The following is a 16,709-nucleotide window of genomic DNA, read 5'->3' as shown; positions in this document are numbered from 1 at the left end:
GGGTCTGGGAGGGTCTGAGTGCCCAATAATCTCAAAGTCTGGGAGGGTCTGAGTGCCCAGTAATCCCAGGGTCTGGGAGGGTCTGAGTGCCCAATAATCTCAGGGTCAAGGAGGGTCTGAGTGCCCAGTAATCCCAGGGTCTGTGAGGGTCTGAGTGCCTAGTAATCTCAGGGTCAGGGAGGGTCTGAGTGCCTAGTAATCTCAGGGTCAGGGAGGGTCTGTGTTCCCAGTAATCTCAGGGTCTGGGAGGGTCTGAGTGCCCAATAATCTCAGGGTCTGGGAGGGTCTGAGTGCCCAGTAATCCCAGGGTCTGTGAGGGTCTGAGTGCCCAATAATCTCAGGATCTGAGAGGGTCTGAGTGCCCAGTAATCCCAGGGTCTGTGAGGGTCTGAGTGCCTAGTAATCTCAGGGTCTGGGAGGGTCTGAGTGCCCAATAATCTCAGGATCTGAGAGGGTCTGAGTGCTCAGTCATCTCAGGTTTTATAGAGTCTGGGTTGGATGCTGCTCAGTAATTGGGGAGGTGAGGATCCAGAGAGTGGGTTACCTGCAGCAATAGTGATGGATACATCCAGGAGACTATGTGTGTTTGACAGCCGCGTACTCGGAGTCTGGATCTGTCACTGTCTGTGTCCTGGGTGGGCGCTGGGTGACCTGTCGGAATTGGAGTTCAGCGTAATGCACCTGCCCATCATCTCCTGCAACATCACACAAACATCAGATCGTCAGTGGCACGTGATTTATTGTTAAAAAGGTCTGAATTTAATTCTGTCCGAATAACTTGAATGCTCACTGCCCACTGTCTGTTGAATACTCTCCTCTCCCCCCTGCCCATTCCCCCGTATACTCCCCCCTGCCCATTCCCCCTGTATACTCCCCCCTGCCCATTCCCCCTGTATACTCCCCCCTGACCATTCCCCCTGTATACTCCCCCCTGCTCATTCCCCCTGTATACTCCCCTCTGCCCATTCCCCCTGTATACTCCCCCCTGCCCATTCCCCCTGTATACTTCCCCCTGCTCATTCCCCCTGTATACTCCCCCCGCCCATTCCCCCGTATACTCCCCCCTGCTCATTCCCCCTGTATACTCCCCCCTGCTCATTCCCCCTGTATACTCCCCCCTGCCCATTCCCCCTGTATACTCCCCCCTGCTCATTCCCTCTGTATACTCACCCCTGCCCATTCCCACTGTATACTCCCCCCTGCCCATTCCCCCGTATACTCCCCCCTGCCCATTCCCCCTGTATACTCCCCCCTGCCCATTCCCACTGTATACTCCCCCCTGCCCATTCCCCCTGTATACTCCCCCCGCCCATTCCCCCTGTATACTCCCCTCTGCCCATTCCCCCTGTATACTCCCCCCTGCCCATTCCCCCTGTATACTCCCCCCTGCCCATTCCCCCTGTATACTCCCCCCTGCCCATTCCCCCTGTATACTCCCCCCTGCCCATTCCCCCTGTATACTCCCCCCTCCCCATTCCCCCTGTATCCTCCCCCCTGCCCATTTCCCCTGTATACTCCCCCCTGCCCATTCCCCCTGTATACTCCCCCCTGCCCATTCCCCCTGTATACTCCCCCCTGCTCATTCCCTCTGTATACTCCCCCCGCCCATTCCCCCTGTATACTCCCCCCTGCCCATTCCCCCTGTATACTCCCCCCTGCCCATTCCCCCTGTATACTCCCCCCTGCCCATTCCCCCTGTATACTCCCCCCTGCTCATTCCCTCTGTATACTCCCCCCGCCCATTCCCCCTGTATACTCCCCCCTGCCCATTCCCCCTGTATACTCCCCCCTGCCCATTCCCCCTGTATACTCCCCCCTGCCCATTCCCCCCGTATACTCCCCCCTGCCCATTCCCCCTGTATACTCCCCCCTGCCCATTCCCCCGTATACTCCCCCCTGCCCATTCCCCCTGTATACTCCCCCCTGCCCATTCCCCCTGTGTACTCCCCCTGCCCATTCCCCCTGTATACTCCCCCCTGCCCATTCCCCCTGTATACTCCCCCCTCCCCATTCCCCCTGTATACTCCCCCCTGCCCATTTCCCCTGTATACTCCCCCCTGCCCATTCCCACTGTATACTCCCCCCTGCCCATTCCCCCGTATACTCCCCCCTGCCCATTCCCCCTGTATACTCCCCCCTGCTCATTCTCTCTGTATACTCCCCCCTGCCCATTCCCCCTGTATACTCCCCCCTGCCCATTCCCCCCTGTATACTCCCCCCTGCCCATTCCCTCTGTATACTCCCCCCTGCCCATTCCCCCTGTATACTCCCCTCTGCCCATTCCCCCTGTATACTCCCCCCTGCCCATTCCCCCTGTATACTTCCCCCTGCTCATTCCCCCTGTATACTCCCCCCGCCCATTCCCCCGTATACTCCCCCCTGCTCATTCCCCCTGTATACTCCCCCCTGCTCATTCCCCCTGTATACTCCCCCCTGCCCATTCCCCCTGTATACTCCCCCCTGCCCATTCCCCCGTATACTCCCCCCTGCACATTCCCCCTGTATACTCCCCCCTGCTCATTCCCCCTGTATATTCCCCCCTGCTCATTCCCCCTGTATACTCCCCCCGCCCATTCCCCCGTATACTCCCCCCTGCTCATTCCCCCTGTATACTCCCCCCTGCCCATTCCCCCGTATACTCCCCCCTGCCCATTCCCCCGTATACTCCCCCCTGCTCATTCCCCCTGTATACTCCCCCCTGCCCATTCCCCCTGTATACTCCCCCCTGCCCATTCCCCCGTATACTCCCCCCTGCCCATTCCCTCTGTATACACCCCCCTGCCCATTCCCCCGTATACTCCCCCCTCCCCATTCCCCCTGTATACTCCCCCCTGCCCATTCCCCCTGTATACTCCCCCCTGCTCATTCCCCCTGTATACTCCCCCTGCCCATTCCCCCTGTATACTCCCCCCTGCTCATTCCCTCTGTATACTCACCCCTGCCCATTCCCACTGTATACTCCCCCCTGCCCATTCCCCCGTATACTCCCCCCTGCCCATTCCCCCTGTATACTCCCCCCTGCCCATTCCCACTGTATACTCCCCCCTGCCCATTCCCCCTGTATACTCCCCCCGCCCATTCCCCCTGTATACTCCCCTCTGCCCATTCCCCCTGTATACTCCCCCCTGCCCATTCCCCCTGTATACTCCCCCCTGCCCATTCCCCCTGTATACTCCCCCCTGCCCATTCCCCCTGTATACTCCCCCCTCCCCATTCCCCCTGTATCCTCCCCCCTGCCCATTTCCCCTGTATACTCCCCCCTGCCCATTCCCCCTGTATACTCCCCCCTGCCCATTCCCCCTGTATACTCCCCCCTGCTCATTCCCTCTGTATACTCCCCCCGCCCATTCCCCCTGTATACTCCCCCCTGCCCATTCCCCCTGTATACTCCCCCCTGCCCATTCCCCCTGTATACTCCCCCCTGCTCATTCCCTCTGTATACTCCCCCCGCCCATTCCCCCTGTATACTCCCCCCTGCCCATTCCCCCTGTATACTCCCCCCTGCCCATTCCCCCTGTATACTCCCCCCTGCCCATTCCCCCCGTATACTCCCCCCTGCCCATTCCCCCTGTATACTCCCCCCTGCCCATTCCCCCCGTATACTCCCCCCTGCCCATTCCCCCTGTATACTCCCCCCTGCCCATTCCCCCTGTGTACTCCCCCTGCCCATTCCCCCTGTATACTCCCCCCTGCCCATTCCCCCTGTATACTCCCCCCTCCCCATTCCCCCTGTATACTCCCCCCTGCCCATTCCCCCTGTATACTCCCCCCTGCCCATTCCCACTGTATACTCCCCCCTGCCCATTCCCCCGTATACTCCCCCCTGCCCATTCCCCCTGTATACTCCCCCCTGCTCATTCTCTCTGTATACTCCCCCCTGCCCATTCCCCCTGTATACTCCCCCCTGCCCATTCCCCCCTGTATACTCCCCCCTGCCCATTCCCTCTGTATACTCCCCCCTGCCCATTCCCCCTTGTTACTCCCCCCTGCCCATTCCCCCTGTATACTCCCCCCTGCCCATTCCCCCTGTATACTCCCCCCTGCTCATTCCCTCTGTATACACCCCCCTGCCCATTCCCCCTGTATACTCCCCCCTGCCCATTCCCTCTGTATACACCCCCTTGCCCATTCCCTCTGTATACACCCCCTTGCCCATTCCCTTCTGTATACTCCCCCCTCTCCGCGCCCACCCCCACTCTGGCCTATCACCCTCACCTTGACCTCCTTCCACCTATCGCATTTCCAACGCCCCTCCCCCAAGTCCCTCCTCTCTACCTTTTATCTTAGCCTGCTGGACACACTTTCCTCATTACTGAAGAAGGGTTCATGCCCGAAACGTCGATTCTCCTGTTCCTTGGATGCTGCCTGACCTGCTGCGCTTTTCCAGCAACACATTTTCAGCCTGTTATTTCCTGTCCAGTTCAGTGCCAGCCTCCTGCTGTCCCCTTTTCCTTTCCTGCTCTCTCTCTCTCTCTCTCTCTCTCTCTCTCCCTCTCTCCCACAGGCACTCACTCTCTCTGGGCCCTGTAGCAGCTGACACTGTGCAGTGTGGTCTGGGATATTTTATTGAAAGTCCGTTGGGGTTAGGAAGATGAACAATTAAACCTGATGTGGAAATTTCCTGAAGCAGTGAACAGGAAGCCTCTGATTGTAGGGCTCTCCTTTCCCCATCAGTTCCTGATCGGTGTCTGGGATGGAAACAGGCAGGGCAGGACAGGGCTGTGCTATTCTTCCTGAACGGCAGGAGATTGTGGGAGTAATTGTCAGACAAATGGGAGTGAATTGAGGCCGTCTCCCCGGCTGTGGAACCAGTTCCAGGGCTGAGGGCTGATGGGAACACCGTGGGGAGCAGGGAGGACAAACCAATGAGGCTAAAGACCGATAAGTCCCCTGGACCTGATGGCATTCATCCGAGAACATTGAAGGAAGTAACGACCATGGTAGTGAATGCACTGGGAGTAATCTTCCAGGAACCTTTGAAATTTGGAAAAGGCCCAGAGGGTTGGAAAACAACCAACATCCCAACTTTGTCTCGAAATAAAACGGAGCGAAGAACCAGTCAGTCCAGGCCAGTTAGCTTTGGGGGTGTGACAGTGTCAGCGTGCGGAGGATGTTTCCCCTGGGGGGGAGAGTCTCAGAGCAGATGGCATCATCTCAGGGTAAGGGGTTGCTTTTTAAGACAGAGGTGAGGAACTTCTCCTCACTGAGGATAGTCCATCTGTGGGCTGTGGAATGATTTCCTTCGTAGTGCTGTCGAGTCGGGGGATTTGGGGTGAGACAGAGTTTTAATCAGGGCAGGGAACCCGAGGGTCATGGGGTACAAGAAGAAAATGGAGCTGAGAATGATCAGATCAACCATCTGCTGACTGAATGACAGAACAGACCTAAGGGGCTGAATGGCTTCCCCCGCCTGCTGAGATTTATGAAATATCTCCTTCAAAGTCTAATGCTGTTTCTTTGCTGAGTAATGCATTTTCCCAATACACTTTAGCCAGCCTTATACCCCCGTCATATCTGCTGTTCAACTTTCTGAAAATAACGTTATTTCCACACTTCTCTGCCTCCAAATTGACATAAATTTGTATCACGTTATGATCACTATTCTCCAGAGGTTCATTTATGATGAGGCCCTTCATTAATCTTGTCCATTGCATATTGCCAGGTTAAAACTCCCTGCTCAGTGTTCGAACCCTCTGCTCTTCAGCATTATCCCAAATAAATTCTCGGAATGCGCCATCCAAGTTATATTTCCCAAGTTGATTCATGCAATCCACATGAGAATCCAGGCTCCATCACATCTTCACTAATGTTGTGTCCTAGAGTGTAACAGCACATCGGAGACTATCCACTGCAAACACGAGTAACTCCTTCTATTTCCTAATCCTGACGTATATTGTTTGGAATATGAGTCAATATACCAAGCCCACTTGGCGAAAGTGCAGCATTTTGTGCTATTTGGAGACTCCCTGGATTGCAAAACGCTTCTTGTCATGTGATCACTTGGAAATAATGATAACAATTTAATTTTTGCTGTGGCTTAGCAAATATTTTAAGGAGATGAGAGGTGGGGTTATTACCTTCATCATTGGAAAAACTTGCCTCAAAAAGACTGGAGATCTCATGCTTAGACCCATCGAGTCATACACCTTCAGTCTGACCAGTCCTTGCTGACCACAGCTCCAAACTAAACTAATCCCACCTGCCTGTACCTGGCCCATGTCCCTCTGAAACATTTCTTATTCGTGCACTTATCTGAATGGTTTCTAAACATTGCAACTGTGTCCCATTCACCACTTGCTCTGGACATTCATTTCACACATGAACCACTCTCTGTGCAAAATAATTGTCCCTCCTGTCTTTTGTAAATCTTTCTCCTCTCACCCCTGGTCTTGAACTCCTCCACCCTAGGGTAAAGACACCTGCCATTCACCTTATTGATGCCCCTCATGATTTTATGAACTCACTGAGGTCACCCCTCATCCTGCTACACTCCAGTGAGAAAAGCCCAAGTGAATCCAGCCTCACCTTTTACCCCAAACTCTGCATTCCCAACAACATCCTGGTAATTCTCTTCAGAACCCTCTCCGGGTTAATAATATCCTTCCTATAACAGGACGACCAGAATGAGACACAGTGCTCAAGAAGGGTTCTCACCAACATCCTGTACAGCCTCAACATAACCTCCCAACGCCTGTACTCAAAGCTCTGAGCAAAGAAAGCAAGTGTACTAAATGCCTTCATAACCACCCTATCAACATGGGATGCAAACTTCGAAGAGTGATGTCTCTGAAGCCCTAAGTCTTTCTGTTCCACAGCCTACCCAAGGCCAGACCAGCTCCACATGATTCCTTGGCACCCTCTGAGGATTTAATGTTCTGTTCTCCTCTGAGGAAAAATGGGATTAGTCTCATCAGATCCTTGTTGGCCGTCACAGATATGAGGAGCGAAAGGGCCTCCTTCTGGGCTGTAGCCATCGAAGAGTCAATAATGAACTCTATTTACCTGCTCCATCTTTATTTGCTTGTGAAACATGCCTGTTGGTTTACATTGAGCAAAACGATGACAGCGACAATGAGAAACAGCAGGAGAAGCAAGAGACGGCCCAGAAAAATCGGGAATAAATCTGGAATCGGAGCCTCTGCAAAAGATGAACAAGGTGTAAACATGGAGCAGGTTAAAGGAGAAACACATGGTCACGACTGATGGGCTGTGATCATTGTAAGGCACAACACGACAACATCTCAAACAGAGGACTCAACATCCAAATTAACTAAAACATGGACAGGATCAAACTTAGAGAAAGAAAATCATGTTTAACCCGTGTTACAGCTAAAGAGGAGCCAATGGATAGACTGGGTTTAGATTTCCAGAAGGCATTCGATAAGGGGTGACGTCAAGGTGTGGAATTCAAACACTGCTGGCGTCCAGGCTAACGTATCAGTATGGATCAAAGATCAGCTGGCAAACAGAGAGTAGGGGTCATTTTTGTTTGGTAAGTTATAACGTGTGGTGTGCCAATCTGAACAAAATCTAAATACAATACATCCACTGCTTCACCTTTATCTCCAACACAACTTATTTCTTCAAAGACCTCCAATAAATTAGTTAAACATGATTTTCCTTTTGAAAACCACTTTGGCCCTGCCAGATTACCTTAAACATTTCCAAGTGCCTTGTTCTAACAGTTAACAGCTGGAAGAGTCAAAATGGTCCACGTGTTGAAGTGGGGTCAGTCAAGGGAGGAAAGGTCATAGGTTTTGCAGAGTAATGGGATTAACAAGAGCGGAATATAATGGGAGTGTACAAGGATGGGATGATGCTGTGAGAGAAGGGGGTAGAGATCTGAGCTGTTGTTGAGAGAATGTGGATCAATCAGGTTGGAATGGAAGGGATCCTCCATGGACTCCAGCATCATTACTTTGGGACACATTCTACAATTAGACCTCACACACATCAATGGAACATGGCAGCAGCAGAATAGTCATCACATTCAGCAACTGGAGAGGGCCTCGTGGTTAGGAGGCAAAGAGAAATTGTACCAAGACTGAGCTGGGCTCACCCAGACATTGAAGGTGTAACAGCCTGCAGGAACACAGAGCCAGAAAGGCAGCTGTATGTCCCGACCTGAAACAGTGTGCAGCAGGAAAGCATAGTCACAGGTGAAGGGACAGATCTGGTGGGGTCTAACCTAATACCACCCCACACCTACCCCACCTCAGCCCTATCCGCAGCCCCTAAACCCCCAAACCTCAGAGCCAGATCAAAGGTGGGATTTTCACAAAGTATAGGCCAGTTTAAAGCAAAAGGAAAGATTATTCAGAGAATGGGACATTCTCTGAATAAGGCCCAGTTACAGGGCCAGGGAATACAATCCCTTTTTTTGGATAAACCAACAATTCTGGTCAGAAATACTGAAGAGGCACCGTCCAACAACAGGTCAATAGCCTATTGGGGAAGTGGTCTGTATGACACGACTTGGGATCTCATAATCCTGACACTAAATTCTTATCTTGAACAGGGCTTTGCGAATTTCCAAGATTTTTTTGGATCATTCTGTTCATTCACAAAATTGCCGGATCTCTCTTAGTTCAGTGAATCCGATCTTGTCAATAGCGAGCAAGAGTCCTGGAGTCCTTTTTGTGGGACCAGCTCTCAAGGGTCATGTGTCTGACTCGCTGGATTTCGGGAAATGTGATGCTGTGTCTGCCCAATGTATAATGAGATTCTTGTTCCCTCTGGCTCCATTATAAAATCTGTACACTCTACCAGTTGGAGTCATGTTGAAATTTAAACTTTCTACCTGTGGGTGGTGTTCATGCTGGAAGGGGTGGAATAACGACAAACTGTCGGCTTTGTGTTCACATGTTTGCTCAGTTTGGAGGACAATGACAGGACTGAGTGATGTCTGGACGCAGGGAAGCCTTTTTAAAGGAGAAAGTGAGGACTGCAGATGCTGGAGATGAAAGCTGAGAGTGTGGTGCTGGAAAAGCACAGCAGGTCAGGCAGCATCCGAGGAGCAAGAGAATTGATGTTTCGGGCAAAAGCCCTTCATCAGGAATTTGGTAAATCAGGAATTCCCGATGAAGGGCTTTTGCCCTAAACATTGATTCTCTTGCTCCTCGGATGGTGCCTGACCTGCTGTGCTTTTCCAGCGCCACACTCTCGAAGCCTGTTTAAAGTCAAAACCCGCGGTTTTATTGCTTTAGAACAGTGTTTTTGCCCAGGAAACACTTTGGAACTGTGCTTTCAGGATCATTTAACTCCCGTGTTATGTAATTGGTTCAGCAGCCTCTTTTTTCCGAAGGGCCACATGGAACATGCTCAAAGTGCACAGGTCTTAATGATAGTCTGAAGGCTGTGAGGGGGAAAAGATCAAATAAAATCCTTGGAATAGCAATCGGTAACTTTGACGCAATGGATTTTAGGAAATGGTGCTCAAAAATAAAAATAAATTAATAATCTCAGAGTCTTTGTGAGTAATGAACAGACTGTTGCAGAAGGACAAAGACCTAAAGAAACAAATGAATTTTTCTCAGCATTTTTTACAGAAATAATTATCAAAAACTCAAACCAAATTGCCTGAATTCTATGTGAATGCGGAAGACATTAAAAAAACGATCAGAAACAGAAACAACTTTGCAGAGCTCAGGTCTTGTGGTAACGATGGAGCTAAGGCTGAGGGGTTGACAAGATTCAGGAGACAGCCGGGAGAAAGCAAATTGAGGTCCGTACATGAATGAGGGATCTCGGGGTGGACAGCCATAACTCCCCGAAAGAGGCAACGCAAGTGGGTAAGACGGTGAACAAGGCACACGGCACACTTCCTTCTGTGTTCGGGACATTCAATATAAACATTGGCAAGTCATGTTGCAGCTGTTAAAAACTTGGATTAGGCCACATTTGGAATATTACGCACAGTCCTGGTCACCGCATAATAGAATGCTCATGGCATGTTTAACAGTTTGCCTTTGGATTGTCTGACGTGGAAACAGTAAGATCACGACAAGGGAAGTGGTCTCAGGACGTGAATGTACAGCACAGGTAATCTCACTGAAGGGTGAAGAAATTAGCGGTATACGGGCAGAGGTGGATGGATACATTACAATGTGTAAATTCAATGCTAAATCACGCTCAAAAACAAAGAGATGAGGAGAAGGAAACAAAGATCAAAATAAGAGACAGAGAGCAAAAGGCGGGAGAAAAATAAAATAACTAAAGAGCTTGCGTTTCCACCGTTTCCAACAAGTTAAACCCAAAAGAAATGAGAGTTTGCATGTTGCCGCGTTAATCTTTAAGGCCTGCCACATTGTTAAAAAGGTAGTTAATATGAATTGATTAAAATGTGAATTTCTGTGGTGAGTTTAGTTGAAACCTCCCACACACAAACAGCCAATTCACACTCTTGTTACATGTCAGCAGCAGCAGCACAGAAAGGGACTGTTCCTGCTGTTAGTGTACCGTTTATCCACGAACCCGGGTCCCTGGCGCTGTGAGGCAGCAGTGCTAACCACTGAGCCACTGTACCACCCCTGTGCTCTGTCAATGTCAATGTCTTATCTTTAGTTCTGTCCCTACAGGACCTCATGCTGATGTGTTTCTTTTATTTGACTTATTTTTCTAACCAATCTGTTTAGATTAGATTACTTACAGTGTGGAAACAGGCCCTTCAGCCCAACAAGTCCACACCGCCCCGCCGAAGCGCAACCCACCCATACCCCTACCCCTACATTTACCCCTTACCTAACACTACGGGCAATTTTAGTATGGCCAATTCACCTAACCTGCACATCTTTGGACTGTGGGAGGAAACCGGAGCACCCGGAGGAAACCCACGCAGACACGGGGAGAACGTGCAAACTCCACACAGTCAGTCGCCTGAGGCAGGAATTGAACCCGGGTCTCTGGCGCTGTGAGGCAGCAGTGCTAACCACTGTGCCACCGTGCCGCCCACATTAGTGGGTGTTCATTAGTGTTATTACACACCTCTGGAGTAGGTGGGACTTGAACCTGAGACTCCCAGCCTATGGGTAGGGACACTACCACATGGACCCCTCATGCAGCTGATTAATCAAATTCTCGATTGGCCACAGCTGATGCAAGTTGGTCTTCAATTTCTTTCTGATTTTCTGCTGTACGCCCTGAGCCACTGCCAGTGGGTATGTGTGCTATGCCGATGCCCAGTACCCCTGGCAGTGCCATTATTCCATCCTGGTCAATCGGATTTTTTGGGCTGGTTGGGGTGTCCCCAGGGGCCTGGTCCATACATTCACACACAGCATTCCAGCAGGACATGCATGGGGAGACTTTCAGGGCTCTCAGAACAAGGAGGGGGTGGGGATGGGGAAGGATGGTGTGTGGGAGTGGGTGAGGGGGTGTGGTTCAGGGGTGTGGGGGTTTTGGGGAGTGGTGAGGGGGTGTTGGGGGTAGGGGACGGCAGGGAGAGGTGGGGAGAGTGTGCTGTCTGTGCCCAGCCATTGTAACACTGTCACAGGCCAGAGCAGGCAGTGTCCTGTCTCTCTCCGGGGAGCCCTGCAGCCCCTCGAGTGCCTCCTGGAATTGGGACCATTCAGTTGTGGCTCCAACAGGAACAGGCTGAAGGTCTGCAGCAAGTCACACCTCCTCCTCCCTCAGGAATCAATGACACAGTCTCCATCATAACCAAGAGCCAGCTCCCCATGGCCTTCCCAATACCAACGTGCTGCCCTGAGACCAAACTCCCCAATGGCCTTCTCAATGCTAACGTGCTTCACTGAGACCCAGATCCCCAATAACCTTCCCAATGCCAACGTACTGCACTGAGACCCATCTCCCCAATGGCCGTCCCAATGCCAATGTGCTGCAGGGAGACCCAGCTCCCCAATGGCCGTCCTAATGCCAATGTGCTGGACTGAGACCCAGCTCTTCAAGAGTCTTCCCAATGCCAACGTGCTGGACTGAGATACAGCTCCCCAAAGCCAACGTGATGCACTGAGATACAGCTACCCTATAGCCTTCCCGAAGCCAATGTGCTGCACTGAGCCCCATCTCCCCAATGGCCTTCCCAATGCCAAAGTACTGCACTGAGACAAAGCTCCCCAATGGCCTTCCCAATGCCAACATGCTGCACTGAGACCCAACACCTCAATGGTCTTCTCAATGCCAATGTGCTGCAGCGAGACTCAGCCACCCAGGAGCCATACCAATACCAACGTGCTGCACTGAGACCCAGCTCCCCAATGGCCTTCCCAATGCCAATGTACTGCATTGAGACCCAGCTCTCCAATGGCCTTCCTAATGCCAACGTATTGCACTGAGACCCAGCTCCCCAATGGCTTTCCCAATGCCAATGTACTGCACTGAGACCCAGCTCTCCAATGGCCTTCCTAATGCCAACGTATTGCACTGAGACCCAGCTCCACAATGGCTTTCCCAATGCCAATGTACTGCATTGAAACCCAGCTCTCCAATGGCCTTCCTAATGCCAACGTACTCCAGCTCTCCCTGCAGCCTTCCCAACGCCAATGTACTGCACCAGGACACAGCTCCCCAGTGGCCTTCCCAATACCATCGTGCTGCACTGAGAGCCTTCCTAATGCCAAAGTGTTGCACCGATACCCATCCACCCAATGGCCTTCCCAATGCCAACGTGCTGCACCAGGACGCAGCTCCCCAATGGCATTCCCAATGCCAATGTGCTGCAGTGTGACCCAGCTCCCCAATGGCCTTCCCAATGCCATCTTTATGCACTGACACACTGCTCCCCAATGGACTTCTTTATGCACTGACACACTGCTCCCCAATAGCATTCCCAATGCCAATGTGCTGCAGTGAGACCCATCTCGCCAATGGCCTTCCCAAAGCCAATGTGCTGCAGTGAGACCCATCTCCCCAATAGCCTTCCCAAAGCCAACGTGCTGCAGGGAGACCCATCTCCCCAATGGCCTTCACAATGCCAATGTACTGCATTGAGACCCAACTCTCCAATGGCCTTCCTAATGCCAACGTACTGCACTGAGACCAAGCTCCGCAATGGCCTTCCTAATGCCAACGTACTGCACTGACACCTATCCACCCAATGGCCTTCCTAATGCCAAAGTGCTACACTAACACCCATCCACCCAATGGCCTTCCCAAAGCCCATGTGCTGCAGGGAGACCAAACTGCCCAATGGCCTTCCCAATGACAACGTGCTGCACTGAGATCCAGCTCCACAATAGCCTTCCCAACATCATCATGCTGCACTGAGACCCAGCTCCCCAATGGCCTTCTTCATGCCAACTTACTGCATCATGACCCAGCTCCCTAATGGCCTTCCTAATGCCGACGTACTGAACCAGGACACAGCTCCTCAATGGCCTTCCTAATGCCAATTTACTGCACCAGGACGCAGCTCCCCAATGGCATTCCCAATGCCAATGTGCTGCAGTGTGACCCATCTCGCCAATGGCCTTCCCAAAGCCAATGTGCTGCAGTGAGACCCATCTCCCCAATAGCCTTCCCAAAGCCAATGTACTGCACTGAGACCCAGCTCTCCAATGGCCTTCCTAATGCCAACGTACTGCACTGAGACCAAGCTCCGCAATGGCCTTCCCAATGCCAACGTGCTGCACCAGTTCCCAGCGCCACAATGGCCTTCCTAATGCCAATTTACTGCACCAGGACACAGCTCCTCAATGGCCTTCCCAACACCATTTTGCTGCACTGAGGCCCAGCTCCCTACTAGCCTTCCCAATGCCAACGTACTGAACCAGGACATAGCTCCCCAATGGCTTTCCTAATGCCAACGTACTGCACCATGACCCAGCTCCCAATGGCCATCCCAATGCCAATGTACTGCAGGGAGACCCAGCTTCCCAATGCCTTCCTAATGCCAACGTACTGCACTGAGACCCAGTTCCCCAATGGCCTTCCCAATGCCAATGTACTGCAGGGAGACCCAGCTTCCCAATGCCTTCCTAATGCCAATGTACTGCACTGAGACCCAGTTCCCCAATGGCCTTCCCAATGCCAATGTGCTGCAGGGAGACCCAGCTCCCCAATGCCTTCCTAATGCCAATGTACTGCATTGAGACCCAGTTCCCCAATGGCCTTCCCAATGCTAATGTGCTGCAGGGAGACCCAGTTCCCCAATGGCCTTCCTAATGCCAAAGTGTTGCACCGATACCCATCCACTCAATGGCCTTCCCAATGCCAACTTGCTGCACTGAGACCAAGCTCCCCAATGGCCTTCCCAAAGCCAATGTTCTGCACAGAGACCCAGATCCCCTATGGCCTTTCTAATGCCAACATACTGTACCATGACCCAGCTCCACAATAACCTTCCCAACGCCAACGTACTGCACCAGGACACAACTCCTCAATGGCCTCCCCAACACCATTGTGCTGCACTGACACTCAGCTCCCTAATGGTCATCCCTATGCCAACATACTGCACCATGACCCAGCTCCACAATAGCCTTCCCAATTCCACATACTGAACCCGGACACAGCTCACCAATGGCCTTCCTAATGCCAACGTACTGCATCATGACCCAGCTCCCCAATGTCATTCCCAATACCAACTTGCTGCACCAGGACGCAGCTTCCCAATGGCCTTCCCAATGCCATCGTGCTGCACAGACACACTGCTCCCCAATGGCCTTCCATATGTCAAATTGCTGCACTGAGACCCATCTACCCAATGGCCTTCCCAATGCCAATAGCTGCAGCGAGACCCTTCTCCCCAATGGCCTCCCCAATGCCAACGTGTTGCACCAGGACACAGATTTCCAATGCCAATGTGCTGCACCGATACCCAGCTCCACAATGGCCTTCCGATTGCCAACGTGCTGCACTGAGACCCAGCTCCCCAATGGCCTTCCCAATGCCAATATGCTGCAGCTCGACCCAGCTCCCCAATGTCAATGTGCTGCACTGAGACCGATCTACCCAATGGCCTTCTCAATGCCAATGTGCTGCAGGGAGACCCAGCTACCCAATAACCTTACCAAAGCCAATGTGCAGCTGGGAGACCAAACTACCCAATAGCATTCCCAATGCCAATGTGCTGCAGTGAGACCCATCTCCCCAATGGCCTTCCCAATGCCAACTTGCTGCACTAAGACTCAACTACCCAATGGCCATTCCAAAGCCAATGTGCTGCAGTGAGACCCATCGCCCCAATAGCCTTCCCAAAGCCAACGTGCTGCAGGGAGACCCATCTCCCCAATGGCCTTCCCAAAGCCAACGTGCTTCAGTGAGACCCAGCTGCCCAATGGCCCTCTCAAAGCCAATGAGCTGCAGGGAGACCCTTCTCCCCAATGATCTTCCCAATGCCAATGTGCTGGATGGAGACACAGCTCCCCAATGGCATTCCCAAAGCCAATGTACTGCAGTGAGACCCATCTCCCCAATGGCTTCCCAATGCCAATGTGCTGCAGGGAGACACAGCACCCCAATGGCCTTCCCAACGCCAATGTGCTGCAGCTCGACCCAGCTCCCCAATGCCAACGTGCTGCACTGAGACCCATCTACGCAATGGCCTTCTCAATGCTAATGTGCTGCAGGGAGACCCAGCTACCCAATAACCTTACCAAAGCCAATGTGCTGTGGACTTGTTGGGCCGAAGGGCCTGTTTCCACACTGTAATGTAATCTAATCTAATCTCTCCAATGGTCTTCCCAATGACAATGTGCTGAAGGGAGACACAGCACCCCAATGGCCTTCCCAAAGCCAACGTGCTGCAGTGAGACCAAGCTGCCCAATGGCACTCCAAAAGCCAATGTGCTGCAGGGAGACCCATCTCCCCAATTGCCTCCCCAACGCCAATGTGCTGCAGTGAGACCCATCTCCCCAATTGCCTCCCCAACGCCAATGCGCTGCAGTGAGACCCATCTCCCCAATAGACTTCCCAAAGCCAATATGCTGCAGCACGACCCAGCTCCCCAATGCCAACGTGCTGCACTGAGACCGATCTACCCAATGGCCTTCTCAATGCCAATGTGCTGCAGGGAGACCCAGCTAACCAATAACCTTACCAAAGCTAATGTGCTGCAGGGAGACCAAACAACCCAATAGCATTCCCAATGCCAATGTGCTGCAGTGAGACCCATCTCTCCAATGGCCTTCCCAATGCCAACTTGCTGCACTGAGACACAACTACCCAATGGCCTTCCCAAAGCCAATGTGCTGCAGTGAGACCCATCTTCCCAATAGCCTTCCCAAAGCCAACGTGCTGCAGGGAGACCCATCTCCCCATTGACCTTCCCAATGCCAACGTGCTGCAGCGAGACCGAGCTCCCCAATGGCCTTCCCAAAGCCAATGTGCTGCAGTGAGACCCATCTCCCGATAGCATTCCCAAAGCCAATGTGCTGCAGTGAGACCTCTCTCCCCAGTGGCCTTCCCAATGCCAATGTGCTGCAGGGACACCCATCTCCCCAATGGCCTTCCCAATGCCAACGTGCTGCAGTGAGACCCAGCTCCCCAATGGCCTTCCCAACGCCAATGTTCTGCAGTGAGACCCATCTGCCCAACGGCCTTCCCAAAGCCAATATGCTGCAGTGAGACCCATCTCCCAATAGCATTCCCAAAGCCAATGTGCTGCAGTGAGACCTCTCTCCCCAGTGGCCTTCCCAATGCCAATGTGCTGCAGGGACACCCATCTCCCCAATAGCCGTCCCAAAGCCAACGTGCTGCAGTGAGACCCAACTGCCCAATGGCCCTCCCAAAGCCAATGTGCTGCAGGTTGACC

At 52.5% G+C, this 16,709-nt stretch overlaps 1 protein-coding gene across 1 annotated transcript in view; it reads right to left on the bottom strand.

Annotated features, from left to right (window-relative positions):
- Positions 1-426: 426 nt before the first annotated feature.
- The window catches only part of LOC148148887 (junctional adhesion molecule-like), a 71,492-nt gene continuing 55,209 nt past the window's right edge, over positions 427-16,709 (bottom strand). Inside the window, exons 4-5 of the mRNA XM_087991021.1 lie at positions 7,003-7,138; positions 427-695 (exon numbers count right to left, since the gene is read on the bottom strand). Coding sequence (XP_087847147.1) covers positions 7,014-7,138 — 125 coding nt within the window. The 3' untranslated portion in view covers positions 427-695; positions 7,003-7,013. The remainder of the gene's footprint in view (positions 696-7,002; positions 7,139-16,709) is intronic.

Source organism: Chiloscyllium plagiosum, unplaced genomic scaffold (assembly GCF_037043375.1).
Source record: "Chiloscyllium plagiosum isolate Xiang-an unplaced genomic scaffold, Cpla_swu_hap1 HiC_scaffold_10, whole genome shotgun sequence".
NCBI lineage: Eukaryota > Metazoa > Chordata > Chondrichthyes > Orectolobiformes > Hemiscylliidae > Chiloscyllium > Chiloscyllium plagiosum.
Note: the sequence above shows the minus strand (reverse complement) of the source record. Positions and strands in the feature narration are given on the sequence as shown.